The following is a 14,763-nucleotide window of genomic DNA, read 5'->3' on the forward strand; positions in this document are numbered from 1 at the left end:
TAAATGAGATGATATATGTAAATGTTTAAAATACTTCCGGCACATAGCTGGCACTTAATAAATGCTTCTTTATAATAATTTATAATTATACCCTGTAATAATAATAATAATTATATTGCACTTAAATGTGCAATTAAAGCTGTTTAATTAGTTCTCTCTTTCAAACTAGACTTTGAGATCTTCAAATGCAGGAACAAAGTCTTTTATCATCTTCACATCCCTGAGGCCCAGCATGGGGCCTGACACCACAGCAGACAGTCAAAAATGCTGAGCAAATGAAAGAAAGAATTCCTCTGCAATCTTTTCTGCATAAGAAATCAGAGAACAGCTCTCCGAAAAGTGCATGTTATCCTGATAAGCTCTGAGGCCAAAGATAAAGAAGGTTAGCCTGCCAAACATCACAACTACTGCACTGGATGGCAAACAGAAGTGGGCTAGAGTAACACCACAGCCTGCACAGTGACATCCAGGCAGGCAGATGAACGTTATAATGCAGGCTGCTCCTAGCCAGCATTTCCTGTGTGAGGCAAATGGAATAAGCTAGAGGCCCCCTTTGGCCAAATTTTCCAACTGTGAATTGATTCCCTGGTTATATACATCCACACAAAATAAAATAAAGTTGTGATTCGCACAGGCAAATATCTGAAAATCAATTACTTTAGAAGGAGGCTTGCTTTTACTATAGGTAGGCAGCACAATGCATAGCATGGTTTCTTTCTTCATTTGGGTGAGTAAAAAGATAGACAACCCACATCAGCAGTGGAAAACAAAGCCAGCTCAGGCTCCCTAGCAGGGAGATGTGACTGTTAAGAGACTATGCTGAAGGCCACTAAAATGGTGGAACTCTACTTCTGTATATTAAGCGGCCCTGACACTTCCATTCCATGTCACAAGTATCAGAGCCATTTTCTTGGCTTCCAGCTAGGCCTTCTGAAATGAAGATAATGCAAAACCAAACCATGAATCTGCAATCAGAGGACAAAGGAAACTTAAGTGTACCATGGACTCAGTCCTCTTTTATCTTCACAAACGAAGTCATCTGGAAGAGAAATGCCATCTCTAAGAACATATGGTCATTATTTTAGAGGGGGGAAAGAGTACCTACTATACAGCCCCCCTAAATTTTTTAAAAATTAAGATTTTAAAAAATCTACCAAGTAATAGAATCTATAAGTAGATTTTTTCTATGCCACATTTGATAAAAGACTATATTCCTCCATATAAATATATTCCAAAAAACTGGGGAAAAGACTAATATTTGCAGGGAAATAAAAACAGACTACAAAGAAGCAAAGAGGCTGGATGACCTGCCCAAGGTCACCGTCAGTCACAGGCAGACCAAGCATAAAGGCAGGTAGGCCCGTGGGTTTGAGCACCTCCTCCTCTGGAACTAGCTGCCTGTTTGATCACAGAATCAGCACGGTCAGATTCACACTGATCTCAGCAGGAGCTTTTTGCCTGAATTGAGAGCCAGCTCTGAAGATGAAAAATTCTACAGAAGTCCCAAGTATGGTTGTCACTATTAAAAAGCCATTTGCCTCTTACTTTAAAAAAAAAAAATCACAGAAAATCTCAACAGCAAATCACACTTTAATATTGATTTTGCTCCCCTCTCCTCTGAGCACAAGAGTTGAAGGGTCCTTCCCTCTGGCTTCCTCCTACTACACAACTGCCTTCTAGGCAGCAGACCCTATTGCCACCCCCTCTCTTGGAATATATATTACTTCTCAGCAGGCTCCCTGCAGGAGTAGAGAAGGAGCCAATCTGTGAGGGAGCAAACACGAGATCTCCAATTATAGCACAGAGAAGACAGAAAATTGCCACCCAAAGTGTAAATTACTTTTTTGCTTGGAAAAAAAAAAGAATCACTCTGGGTTTCAAAGACACCCTTTTAGAAGATGACTCCACAGTGGTTAATATCCCTGTTTGGCATATCAGGACTCTTGCTCCCCCACACTCTCCAAGAACCCTAGCCATGGATATCACTGTATATCACTGTGTCCAAGATTTGGAGATTAGACGACCACATGGAAGGGCAACAGGCAGCTATTCTGCGGGGCCAAAGGAAGGCTTGGTTGGCTACTCCTCAGGCAGTCCACACACACCTCTTTTGCTGCTGACCCTCAGAGGACACGGTACGAAGATCAAATGAAGAAATATCCCTTTATAATGCCAGAAGCTAAAAAGAGAAGTGCTTACAGAAAACAGAGGTCACAGTGATTCAATGTCAAGGCAAGTAAGATCTCCCAAGTTAGAGAAGCAAGACCAAACGGGCCCTCTGAGGATTGTGGGTGAATCCTCTTGGCTTTCATTCGGGGTCACAGAGAAGTGTGCTGGCCTCTTGGAGCTAGTCCGAATGGCGGGTGAGGGCACAAGCCCTGAAGCCAGACTGCATTAAAGTCCTAGCTCTGCCACTTCCGAGCTGTGTGATCCAGGCAGGGCAAGCTAATGTTTCTGAGCATTAATTGCCTCATTTTACAAGTAGGATAATAACTGTTTAAAAGCTTTACGTGAGGATGAAATGAGAATACATATAAAACACTGTAGAAAGTAACCCTTCAGTAAATGGTAGCTCTGATCATTACTGTTGTTAATTAGCAGCACAACTACACAATAAAATTCAGGGCAAGAAAAAGATATGACCAGCAGTACAGATATTTGGCCACTTCATGTCAAACAGCTTGCGAAATCAAAACTGAAAAAGAGGAAAGAAGGCAGGGAGACTCCAGCTGGTAAGAAGGAAAGAGAAAACATAGATCTATTACAGACCAGTACATTTCAACAGGGCAAGACTCTTGCTTTGTTCCTGCCACCGGGAATAGGGCTTGGAATCCAATGCTCCCTGAACTTCTGTGCAGACTGTGGGAATGTGACTGTGGGGAAGGAATGCTGGCAAAGACACACAGGCTCACTAATCCAAGCAGACCTGGGGCTCAGGCTCTCCAGATGAATTTCTCCTCCATCCCCTGTGCAGGCAGACCCAAGCTGCCCGTTCTGTCACCCTTACACTTCACACCCTCATTTAATACTGTCAGCAGTAAAGAAACGTCAGGAGCAAAACTCTGTTTGGCTTATTGAGAGGGAGAGTGTCTATCATAAAATAAGAGAACTTTCCCATCAAAGGCAGAATGCCCTGAAGTGCTAATCGGAATAAATTGAGCCAAATGGTAGTTCAACACAAACAAACTGAATGGAACCAACAAGTATGAATTTAAAGGTTAAAGAGAAAATCTGACTCCTCTTCCTGCCAAATTGGAACATACTTTTCAAGTGTTCATTGTACCAAAAAGCGGTTCTGTCAAGTCCCAGTTTAACAGAATCCCCGCTGACACCATGGCAGCTTGGCTGGGGGAAACAGCTTGACATCGTGGTTGCTAGTAAAGAAACGCCATGCTTCATGACTATCTGCTCAAAATGACACGAAGATTCAGCTATTAAATTCTAAAGCCTGTCTCTCCCTCTGAATAGTACCTTTGAAGGGAGTTAATCTCTTCATAAGGGCCCTGTATCCTTCCAATCAACGAGACTGGCATGTGACCATCCAGACAAGAGTGTTCATTCTAATCAGGTTCTCGCAAGACAGAGGTGCCACTGCTACCCTGTGGAGTCTGCACACTGCACTTCTAACGTGTGTTCTTTCTACTGGTCCTGTTTGAACTCTCGTTCTGGAGGAAAACAAAGGTCTAGGGCTCTGCTTGGCCTGGATTTTAAGGAGCTAGAGAGCTAGTCTTGGGAGAAGAGGTGGAGTGCCAGCCAATGAAGTAAAGACTGTGTCTAAACCAAAGATCTGTGCAAAATGCTGACAATTTAGTCAATAATTAGACAAGATGATGATTTAGGCCAGTGATGGCGAACCTATGACACGCGTGTCAGAGGTGACACGCGAACTCATTTTTTTGGTTGATTTTTCTTTGTTAAATGGCATTTAAATATATAAAATAAATATCAAAAATATAAGTCTTTGTTTTACTATGGTGGCAAATATCAAAAAATTTCTATATGTGACACAGCACCAGAGTTAAGTTGGGGTTTTCCAAAATGCTGACACGCCGAGCTCAAAAGGTTCGCCATCACTGATTTAGGCTTTCATCCTCACGAGCATAGTCTAACTAGTCTCCCAAGCTCTGGTGCTTAAAATTCCTCAGTGTCTTCCCCCAGCCTGCAGGGTAGGGCTCAAATACCTTAAGGAGGCCTATAGGCCCTAAATGACCTAGACTCTGCTTTCTTGCCTCCACTGTTCTCTTGTCTAGAGCTTTTACATAAGTTGTTCCCCAGAATAACCTCTACCCCTGTTCCACCTGTGTCTGCCTCATTTTTCAGACCTCTGTTTATATATAACATTTTCTGGTAAGCCTCCCCTTTTCCTCCAAGACTCACTTAGGATCCCCCCCCCCTTTTTTTGAAGGGAGGGGGAGAGACGGAGAGGGAAACATCGATGTGAGAGAGACACATCGATTGGTTGCCTCCCGCATGTGCTCCAACCAGGGCCAGGAATCGAGCCTGCAAACAAGGTATGTGCCTTGACTGGAATCGAACCCTGGACCCTTCAGTCCGCGAGCCTACGCTCTATCCACTGAGCCAAACTAGCTAGGGCAGGAGCCCTTATTAAAGTAGCCAAAACTTCCCTTATCATAGCACTTCCCCCACACCCATATAGGTGCCTGGTTATATGCTCATCTCTCCCACTAGACTTAGGATCCACAAGATTAGGGACTATGTCTGTTGTAGTTACCATTATATCCAGTTATCCAGGATATAGCACAGTGCCTCACATAGAGTAGGGTCATAAGAAAAGAAAGGGAGGGAGGAAGAGAGAGAAGGAAGGAAGGAAGGAAGGAAGGAAGGAAGGAAGGAAGGAAGGAAGGAAGGAAGGAAGGGAGGGAGGGAGGGAGGGAGGGAGGGAGGGAGGGAGGGAGGGGTGTGTTCCTGAGAATGGCTGGAAGATGAAGTTGGAAGGGATTCCTTGAGGCTCTGTAGGCTTAAAGCAGGGCACCCGTGGCTTTGCCATAGTAGACAAGGAGCTAGCTAGATCTAGACTGAGAACCACAGTTCCCAAGGGAGGGAAGAACCAGGAGATGCAGATGTGGGAATAGTACTCGGCATGAAAAAAGAGGCTCGGGATGTGGGGCTCAGGAAAGGGGAAATAAAGGACTGTACTTGTTGCTTTGCAAATAAAGCCAAACAAAGAAGGGCAGAATCCTGGCTCCCCAGTAAAGTAACCTTGGACAATTCATTTAGCTTCTTTCAGTGAGAAACCTAAACTACATTAGTGATTTTCAAACTGAGTTCTGAGGGAATCTAGGTTTCTACAGAAGTCCCTTGTGGTCTACTGTAAGGAAGAGAGGCGGCTCACCAGCAGATGTGGGCCCCAACTTTAACCAGACAAGAATTGTTGTTATGCATTGGAGTTCCAGTTAAAGACCGCTTGAAAAAAAGGGTGCTTCTGCTACAACTAAAGTTCTGAACAGCAGTGGCCTGGATGACCTTTCTAATACCTCATGGCCTTAGCAGTCCTTGATCCTGCGGAGCAGAGGGGACCATCTGGACATTGTATTTTACTCTTGCCCCTCAATTGTGTTGATGGCACAGCTACTGCATTTCCGAGAGCCTGTGCTCACCACCTGAGCAGAAAGACAGGGATGGTAAGTACACCAACTCCAGGTTCACTGCGAGGCTGAGGCCAAAATGAAATTCACTTTTAAATTTCACACGGTGATACAGAAGCACAAAGGAACACTTTTTTCCCTAAACAAAATTTTGTGTTCCTATGATCTAGGACTCATTGTGTAGGCGTCTTGAATTGGCCACAAAGATATCATAGGTCAGAAATAAATAATAATGGGTCCAGAGCCCATTAAAAAAAGTTACCCAATTCCAATCAAGAAGGAACAATGCAAAAACTTATCTAGTCGGTCCACCTGGGAGCCTAATTACCATTCAAATACAGTGCCCCCTCTTCTGAACAGATACTTGGAATGTACAAAAGAATAAAGCAAAGTTAGTGCCATTACATACTTTAAAGTCTACCTTTATCTGAAGGTTACAGGCAGGAAAAGGCATGGATGAGAGGGAGATGGGAATCTTACAAAATAAGATCTTCAAAGCCCAGGCTTAGGATGGAGATCCCCTTTCTGTGCTGTTCCTTGGCTGTCCATATCTCACGGGGCATTAGAAGGCCACAATGTCACTCTACTTCAATTCTGAAAACAGACAAGCAGCAATAATGTGATCTTACCTGAGTCCTTCCTCGTCACCCTGAAAGAAACAGAAAGAAACAGCATTAGAAATTGGCATCGGAAGAAACCGATTTAGACTTCCTTTCCCAACCTGAGAGCAAAGTGTGTGTTTATTGTTAACAAGAGACAAATCAGCATGTCTAGGGGCTAAGACAAGGGCTAACCCAATCCTGTGTTCAAACTGCCCAACAAAGGCAAACTGATCATTTGCCCTTGCAAGCAGATCTAGGCGGCTTAAATAATAGCTTTGCTGTTTTACTTGTATGGTTGGCAGTATTTAGTTCTGAGCAAACTGAGATCCCAAAATAGCAGCGGGTCTTAGGCAAAAGCTGACCAGCTCCCAAGGTATCAAGCGGTTTCCCTCAAAGACTCATTTCTGCCTTGGTCTTGCATTTTTTTCTCCAAAGAGAAACACAGCAACTCTAATATACAGAACACCGTCGTGAAAAGGGCACTGAGCTGGGCCTTAGGAAACTGGGATTCTGGTCCAAGCTCTGTTATTTATTAGCGCTGTGCCCTTGGGCAAGCTAATGAGTTAATCTGGACCTTGGTTTTCTCTGTAAAAGGGTAGTTCTGGCATTTGATGATCCAGATCACTCTCAGCCAAACAATGGCGTTTCTGTTTCTTCTTGTTCACTCTGCAAAAACAATGTGTGAGTGTTATTTTTCCAGGTATTTCATCCTCTGATCCTAACTTTATCAGTGATAAAAAAATTATTTCAATGAGCCTCTTTCTTGTCCAAACTAGATTTTTCTATACTTTGGGGTGTAGTGTTCTATTAAATATTAATTACGTGTCCAGGTAACTTATGATTTTTACTGACTTGTGTGCATTCTATCAACTGAGAAAGAGGTATTAACTTTCCAGGTATAATTATTGAATTATCCATCCCCCTTTAATTCTGTCCATTTTTCTTCAGATATTTTGAGTCTTATCATAAGCAAATACATGTGAATGCCTGTTACATCTTCCTGAAGAACTGACCCTTGCATCATCATGAAAAGTTACTCTTTTTCTCTGATAATACTCTTTGTCTTGATATCTGTTTTATCTAATGTTGACAGGGCCAATCCAGCCTAATGCTTACTGATTTCATGGTATGTCTCTTTCCATCCAGTTGCTTTCAGTCTGTCTGTATTGTGAAAGTCTGTCTCTCTTAGGCAGCGTGTAACTAGGTCTTACTCTTTTATCCATTCTGATAATCTCTGCCTTTTAATAGAAATGTACAGTCCATTAACATTTAAATGTTATTATTAATATGGTTAAATTTAGCTCTACCATTTTATGATTTGTTTTCTGTTTGTTCCTCTGTTTTTGTTCCTCTTGTTGTCTTTTCCTACCTTCTTTTGGGTTTTTGAAACACTGAATTCCATTTTAATATATCTATTGGCCTTTTAGCTTTATGATTTTGTCTTATTTTTAGTGACTTCTAATAAGAATTATGATAGAAATCCTTAAATTTTGAGGCTCCATAAAATTAAATTGTATCACTTAAAATTAAATGTAGACACCTTGAAACTCTACAGGCCAATTTATCCTCTTTCCATGTTCTTTGTTATAGTATCAAATATTACAGAATCTACATGTTATGAACACTGCAAGACAGTTAAAATTTTTGCTTAAATAGGCATATACTTTAAAGAGATTAAGAAGGAAAAATAGTCATAATTCAATGGCTATATATATATGTAATTTTACATATATATATATATGTATATATATATATAGTTTTTAAACAAGTTTGTGATAATAGCTGCCTAACTGTAAATTTACTAAAGTCATTGAACATAAACTTAAAACAGGTAATTTTATGGTATTATCCTATATAATAAAAGCCTAATATGCTAAGTGTCCGGTCGACTGTTCAACCGTAATATGCTAATGATATGCTAAGGCCACTCAACCGCTTGCTATGATGTACACTGACCATCGGAGGGCAGACAGTCGACCAGTCGACATGACATACACTGATCACCAGGGGGCAGATGCTCGGACTGGTAGGTTAGCTTGCTGCTGGGATCTGGCCAATTGGGACTGAGCGAGATGGGCAGGACACTCCCTGGAGCCCTTCCACGGTCCCTCCCTGGCCTGATCGTGCACTGGTGGGTTCCCTTGGCCTATCCTGCACCCTCTCGCAATCCAGGACCCCTCGGGGGATGTTGGAGAGCCATTTTCAGCCTGATCCCACAGGCCACTCGCCTCGGGAGGGCACCAGATGCAGGGCTCATGGCTGTCGACTGCTGCTGCATCAGCGTGAGCCTCTCCTGATTGGAACTAATTAGGCGCAAGCCTGTTGCAGGCACAGTGGGGCCGGGATGACCAGGAGCGGCAGAGAAGAACTGCAGGCAGTGTTGGACTGCAGGTTTTGGCCCAATCCCTGCAGGCCACCCAGAGGGGCCCCACCTGTGCATGAATTTGTGCACCGGGCCTCTAGTAAATTATATCTCAATAAACTTTAAAAAGTCTAGATATCCCACCTGCCCAAGTGCTACTTGCTGTTGATTCATGAAGATTACTCTAAAAGTAGCCCATTAACAGTGTGTTTGTTTTATGAAACCTTTAGTACAGATGAGTGTGATTAGACCAAGTAGAATCACAGAGCTTCTGGATGAAGGAGTCCAAAGATTACAGGTTTCCTGATGACATTTCTTTTTAAACATGTGTTTTTAATAAAATTTTTCTGGGCCACATTATAGAATACAGGGTAGGGGAAGAATTTCATTACTAGTCCCACAAGTCTAAAAAGATGTGGTCTTTCCCCTCTTCAAATAAGTGAAGCTATTGCTTTATTAGTCATTATAGAACAAGAGGCCCGATGCATGAAATTCGTGCATGGGCAGGGTCCCTAGGCCTGGCCGGCGATCAGGGCCAATCTGTGGGGTGACTTGTGGGGCGATCAGGGGGCCCCTGCTGGCACCTGCCTTGGCCAGCCTGGCGCCGCCCGCTTGCCAGCCCTGGCCCTGCCTCCACCACCGCTGGTCACCTCCCTCTGCGGGGCGACTAGTGGAGCAATTGGAGGGGCCCCCGCTGGCACCCGCCTTGGCTGGCCTAGGGCCTACAGGCTGGGGGCAGCTCCTGCATTGAACGTCTGCCTCCTGGTGGTCAGTGCATGTCATAGTGACAGGTCATTCCACTAGTGTTCCTCCTTTCAGTTGATTTGCATATTAGTCTTTTATTATATAGGATATTTAAAACGTATATACACAGCAGAAGGCAAACATACACTGATAGTTATCATCAGGTATTGCATTTGCCCCATTTTTGCGTGTGTGTGTGTGTGTGTGTGTGTGTATGTATGTGTGTTTTAACAGCTTAGTTGAGTATTATAGATATACCAGAGACCCGGTGCACGAAATTTGTGCATGGGTAGGGTCCCTAGGCCTGGCCGGTGATCAGGGCTGGTCAGGTTCCCCGCTTCCCAGCCTCCCCACCTCCTTTCTCCTTCCCTCGCCACCAACGGGATGCTACCACGTGGTTCCCCACCTCATGGCCTCCCCGCCTCCTCCTTCCCTCGCTCCCTCAGCGCCCCACTGCCGCTGGTTGCCTGCAGTGTTCCACGCTGCCACCTGGTGGTCAGCGCACATCATAGTGAGCAATCGAACTCCCAGTCTCCCAGTCAAACTCCTGAGGGGACAATTTCCATATTAGCCTTTTATTATATAGGATAACATAAGTAAGTTAAAGGTGTACAGTGTGATGATTTGATACATGCATGTATTGAAAAATATTACCCCAATAGGGCTGGTTAACACTTTCATCTCCTAACTCCATTTTTTTAAAGATCATATCTAAAATTTTCCTTGTATTACTAGAAATTCTTCATAAACATAATGTTTGAATCCTACGTCAGTGATACAAATTTCACTTTTACCTCATTTCAATTATTTCCAACTGTGAACTATAATTTATAATGCTGCATGGAATGTTGCAGGCAATTACTAAATCAAAGGTATAGACATTTTTAGTGAATACTTTTGTAAACTGTCCACAGAATGATTACAGCTGTGTACATTTCATCACTGGTTTTTAAAATCTCTCATTTTTTGGCTTGAATTTAGTTATATTTTTATAAAATTCTCTGCCAAAGTCAAGTATTAAAAAATTTGCCATGTGCTATGCTAGGTGCAGTGAAGAAAGAGATGAACAACACAGTTTCCATTCACAAGGAATTGAAATCCAAAGAGGGAGACCCTGAAAGATGCTGTCTCTATTGGTTTTCTGTTCTAAATACTAGTCCAGAAGTGTGAGCCATACAGATGTGGAGGACAGAGAGGACCACCCCATTCAGTCTGCCAGGGAGGAAAAATTTCCAAATGAGGTTTGATCTTAAAGGCTGGGCTTTCAGGCTAGAGATGTGCGTTTTCAGATAGCGTGAATAGCATGTACATTACTTTTACTAGCAAGATTAGCAACCCTCTGAATGTCTGCTGACCTATTCAGAATTGCCTTATAATTATGTCTTCCTCCCTTCCTCCTTTCTTCTTCTTTGGCCTGAATTTAGTTATATTTTTATAAAATTCTATGCCAAAGTCAAGTATTAAAAAATGTGCCATGTACTGTGTACTATGTTCCCTCCCTAAGAATAATTCCATCAGTTAACCATATAGTACAGTTAATGTTGGGGAGGGGCAACACACATTTATTGAAATGAAAATATAAGAGAAGGGGCTATTTCTCAATTAAATTTTATTTTTGAAAAAGAAAAACAACTTAATCAACATACAGAATAAATGTGAGGGTCCAATTTGAGGAGAATTTGGCATGGATCCCTTGACTTAACTCTGGTTTAATTTTTTGTTTATAAAAACATAAAAGTGGCCCTGGCCAGTGTGGCTCAGTTAGTTGAGTGTCATTCCATGCACCAAGAGGTTGAAAATTCGATCCCAGGTCAGGGCACATGCCTGGGTTTTGGGCTTGATCCCCAGTAGGGGGCGTGCAGGAGACAGCAAATTGATGCTTCTCTCTCGCATCTCTCTCTCTCTCTCTCTCTCTCTCTCTCTCTCTCTCTCTCTCTCCCATCCTCTCTCTCTAAAACATGTTTTTAAAAGTGACAACCTCTACAATTAAAAGGTCCTAGGACACTGATTCTCCTTAATAGAGTAGGGACAAAGCACAGGCAGTAGAATAGGATAGACTGAAATTAGAATCCTGGTTCCATGTTTCTACTAACTAACACTGTTGTGTCAGTTTCTCTGCAGTTCTCTACATCTCAGTATCCAATCTGTAAAATGGAGATAATGAGATTAAATGAACTTATGGCTACAAAGTGCTCTCTTTCCTATCTAGAAACTTTTTCAGACACACACTGTCTTAATTCTGAGGAGGATGAAGTGAAAAGAACAAGAGCTATTCTGTTCTTTTACACATTCATAAAAATTAATCAAGAGCCCTGGGTGAGTGAAGTAGATAACTGTCCAGTGGTCCCACCTTTCCTGTCAGAATGCCTTAGATAGTACCTGCCTCCTAGATTATATCTTGGCTGTCTATTGGCTGCTTATTCTGTGCCTAGGCTCTCCTGTCCCCAGGCAAGACTTCTAGTTAAAGCTGAGCTTACTGAGTCCTGAAAAGTCCACAGGACTCTCCTGGGTTTCCATCTGGCATAAGCTTGACGAGAATTTTCAACAGAATGCTAGGAAATCTGATGAACAACAGCCTCTCCCCACTGGCTGAAAAATGGTATAAATTTTATGTATTTTTAAAATGTTAGCTGCCTTAAATTAATTTTAGAAATAGATTCTAACTGCCTGCACATGTTGTTTTGTAAAATGTCTGAGACCCTTTATTCCAGTGAGAAAATAACACTGAACATAATGACTATATTCATGGTAGTGACTCAACATTTATCGTCTTTCTTTCAGAGTCTGTTCTTGATCCTCACAATGTCCTAACCAACACGCCTCTCTTAATCCAGCAGTTATGCCCCCATTTATAAAGTTGGCTCCATATAAAAACGAGCCAAGGAATCCTTTCACTATCCACAGAATCAGACCAAAACCGTTCATTCTGACCTGCTTTACGCTCCACTTCCTGACTTATTCTCATTCAGCCCAGTCCTCATGCCTACGATTACTCCATTTATAGGCTCATTTCCCAACTTGGGACCTGTCAGCAGCCTTCTCCTCTGGTTCTGATTTCTGGCTTTCCTTAGTAACTGTGATTAGTATTTGCCCCCAGTGACTATATTCCTTTAAGTCATGGTGGAGTAATATTTGGCCAGGCCCAGTGCTGGCTCGTACTTCCCGGGGCCAGTGCTTCCATACGGTACACGTACCAGTCTAAACACTCAGACCCTATCACACCTCCCCCCTTGTGTTATTGTCTAAGTTGACTTAATTAACGATAATCAGCCTAATTGACTTAGCAAAACTTTCAGAGAAAATATGCTTGACTGCCCAGGCTGGTTTTTCTCAGTGGTTAGAGCATCATCTCTCATATCAGAGAGTTTGGCTTCCCATTCATTCACACTTAAGGACCACAAGAGGCATTTCCAGAGCTAACAAACATGGCAGTCAGTTTCCTCGTACTTGTCCTGCTACTAGTAACTGTAGGCAGTCTTCCTTACCTCTGCCTTTGGCTCAGCTGCTTCGTTAGAGGTATCGAGTTGTTCCTTGGCTTGGGCCATCTGAGTCATCAACCTGTCCATGTGGGATTGGATGTCTGCCAGAATCTCAGTCACATGAGCTGTGGCCATCGCTTCCTGGATGTCCACTAGATGAAGGGCCTTCTGTTCCTCATCAGCAATCACTTTCTGAACTTTCTTAAATTCCTGCTGTATAAACACCTTCATCTGGTCCCGAGTTACCTGTAGCGCACAGACAAGTAAGAAGAATGAGTTGGGCACACAAAGACATGGGAGGTTAGAGCTATTACAGTAAGTGCTAGGCAGCCATGCCAAAGCACAAATCATGGCTCCTATCCAATCCTAACGTTTTGGGACTATCCTCCAAACAACGTCCCCCAGATACCTTTAATGAATTTCCTGTTAATTTTTTGCCTCTTTCATTTTTAGGAAGTAATGCTTTTTTATATATATATTTTTTATTTCAGAGAGAGGGGGAAGGAGAGAAACATCAGTGATGAGAAAAAATCACTGATTGGCTGCCTCCTGCACACCCCACACTGGGGATTGAGCCTGAAACCCAGGCATATGCCCTGACTGAGAAGTGAAACTCGACCTCCTGGTTCATAGGTCGATGCTGAACCACTGAGCAACACCAGTATATTTTATTGATTTTTTACAGAGAGGAAGGGAGAGGGATAGAGAGTTAGAAACATCGATGAGAGAGAAACATTGATCAGCTGCCTCCTGTACACTCCCCACTGGGGATGTGCCCGCAATCAAGGTACATGCCCTTGACCAGAATCAAACCAGGGACCCTTGAGTCCGCAGACCGATGCTCTATCCACTGAACCAAACCGGTTAGGGCAGGAAGTAATTCTTTATCCTCCTTTTTTACTTCCCTTTTGTTCATTTTTATATCAGTAATACATAAATGCTTTTTTAAAATTTAATAAATGAGTATATATGGTAAAAAATGAAGTTCTCCTTCTCTCACCATTCTTATACCATTTTCCTCCTTAGAAGGATATTGCTATTAACAATTTAGTATGTGTCCTTCCAGCCATTTATATATAAATATTATAAAATTATATATATGACTTATATAATATGTTATGTATAATATATAGTAATCATTTATATATAAATAATTGTTTTTATATAAATTGATCATAGCTAAAATATGGTCTGTGTCTTGGTTTTCTATTTAAAATATGTTAGTACCTACAGATCAACTTCATTCTTTGTACAATTTTTAATATCTGTATGATAAGAATATATATGGATATTTATATTATTTATCAATGTTTTCAATAGATAAAATTGAAAAATATTAAGGTATTTATTTATTTAATTGATAAATATCTCCATTAAACATATATGAAAAAATTTATGTATACATTACCTTCTTAATGGAAATACAGGATATTTCCAATATTTTGCTATTACAAACCATATATCAGTGAAGATCCTTGACTATGCCTCTTAATATTTGCATATAAGTTTCTTTAGGGACCTTTGAAATCACTGAGTCAACTTATATGTACTTTTAAAAATACTAATTGATACTGCCAAACTGCTCTCCAAAACCAATGCACCAGTTACATTCCCACAACCATGTGTGAAAGTAAGCATTTCCCTTACAACTTCACCAATAATGGATACTATCCAGCCTTTACATTTTTACTTTCTGATGGGTGAAACTATTATTGTCTTATTTTGCAACAACAATTGTGCAGACAAAATATAACTGTAGGCTGTATTTAGCTAGGGCATAAGAAAGGCAAACAAAGTGAGAAACTACCAAAATAAGAACTCCCATACTCCATATCTTGCCAACAACTGTATTTACTGATGTTTCCTCACAACTACATTTATTTTATGAGTATTTTAAAACAACATGCATCCTGAGTAGCTGAGGGAGGAAAGAGGGAAGAGGTAAGATAGTAGACAAAAGGAGAAATGCC

At 41.7% G+C, this 14,763-nt stretch overlaps 1 protein-coding gene across 2 annotated transcripts in view; it reads right to left on the reverse strand.

Moving 5' to 3' along the window:
• The window catches only part of TRIM44 (tripartite motif containing 44), an 88,709-nt gene that overhangs the window by 34,996 nt on the left and 38,950 nt on the right, over positions 1 to 14,763 (reverse strand). The window contains exons 3-4 of one of the 2 annotated variants that reach the window (XM_059709652.1): positions 12,800 to 13,039; positions 6,236 to 6,255 (exon numbers count right to left, since the gene is read on the reverse strand). In XM_059709652.1, coding sequence (XP_059565635.1) covers positions 6,236 to 6,255; positions 12,800 to 13,039 — 260 coding nt within the window. Of the gene's footprint in view, positions 1 to 6,235; positions 6,256 to 10,947; positions 11,459 to 12,799; positions 13,040 to 14,763 lie in introns of those variants that run through there. The other variant, XM_059709653.1, reaches the window with a different exon arrangement.

The sequence above is a fragment of the Myotis daubentonii genome, chromosome 9 (genome assembly GCF_963259705.1).
Source record: "Myotis daubentonii chromosome 9, mMyoDau2.1, whole genome shotgun sequence".
Taxonomy (NCBI): Eukaryota; Metazoa; Chordata; class Mammalia; order Chiroptera; family Vespertilionidae; genus Myotis; species Myotis daubentonii.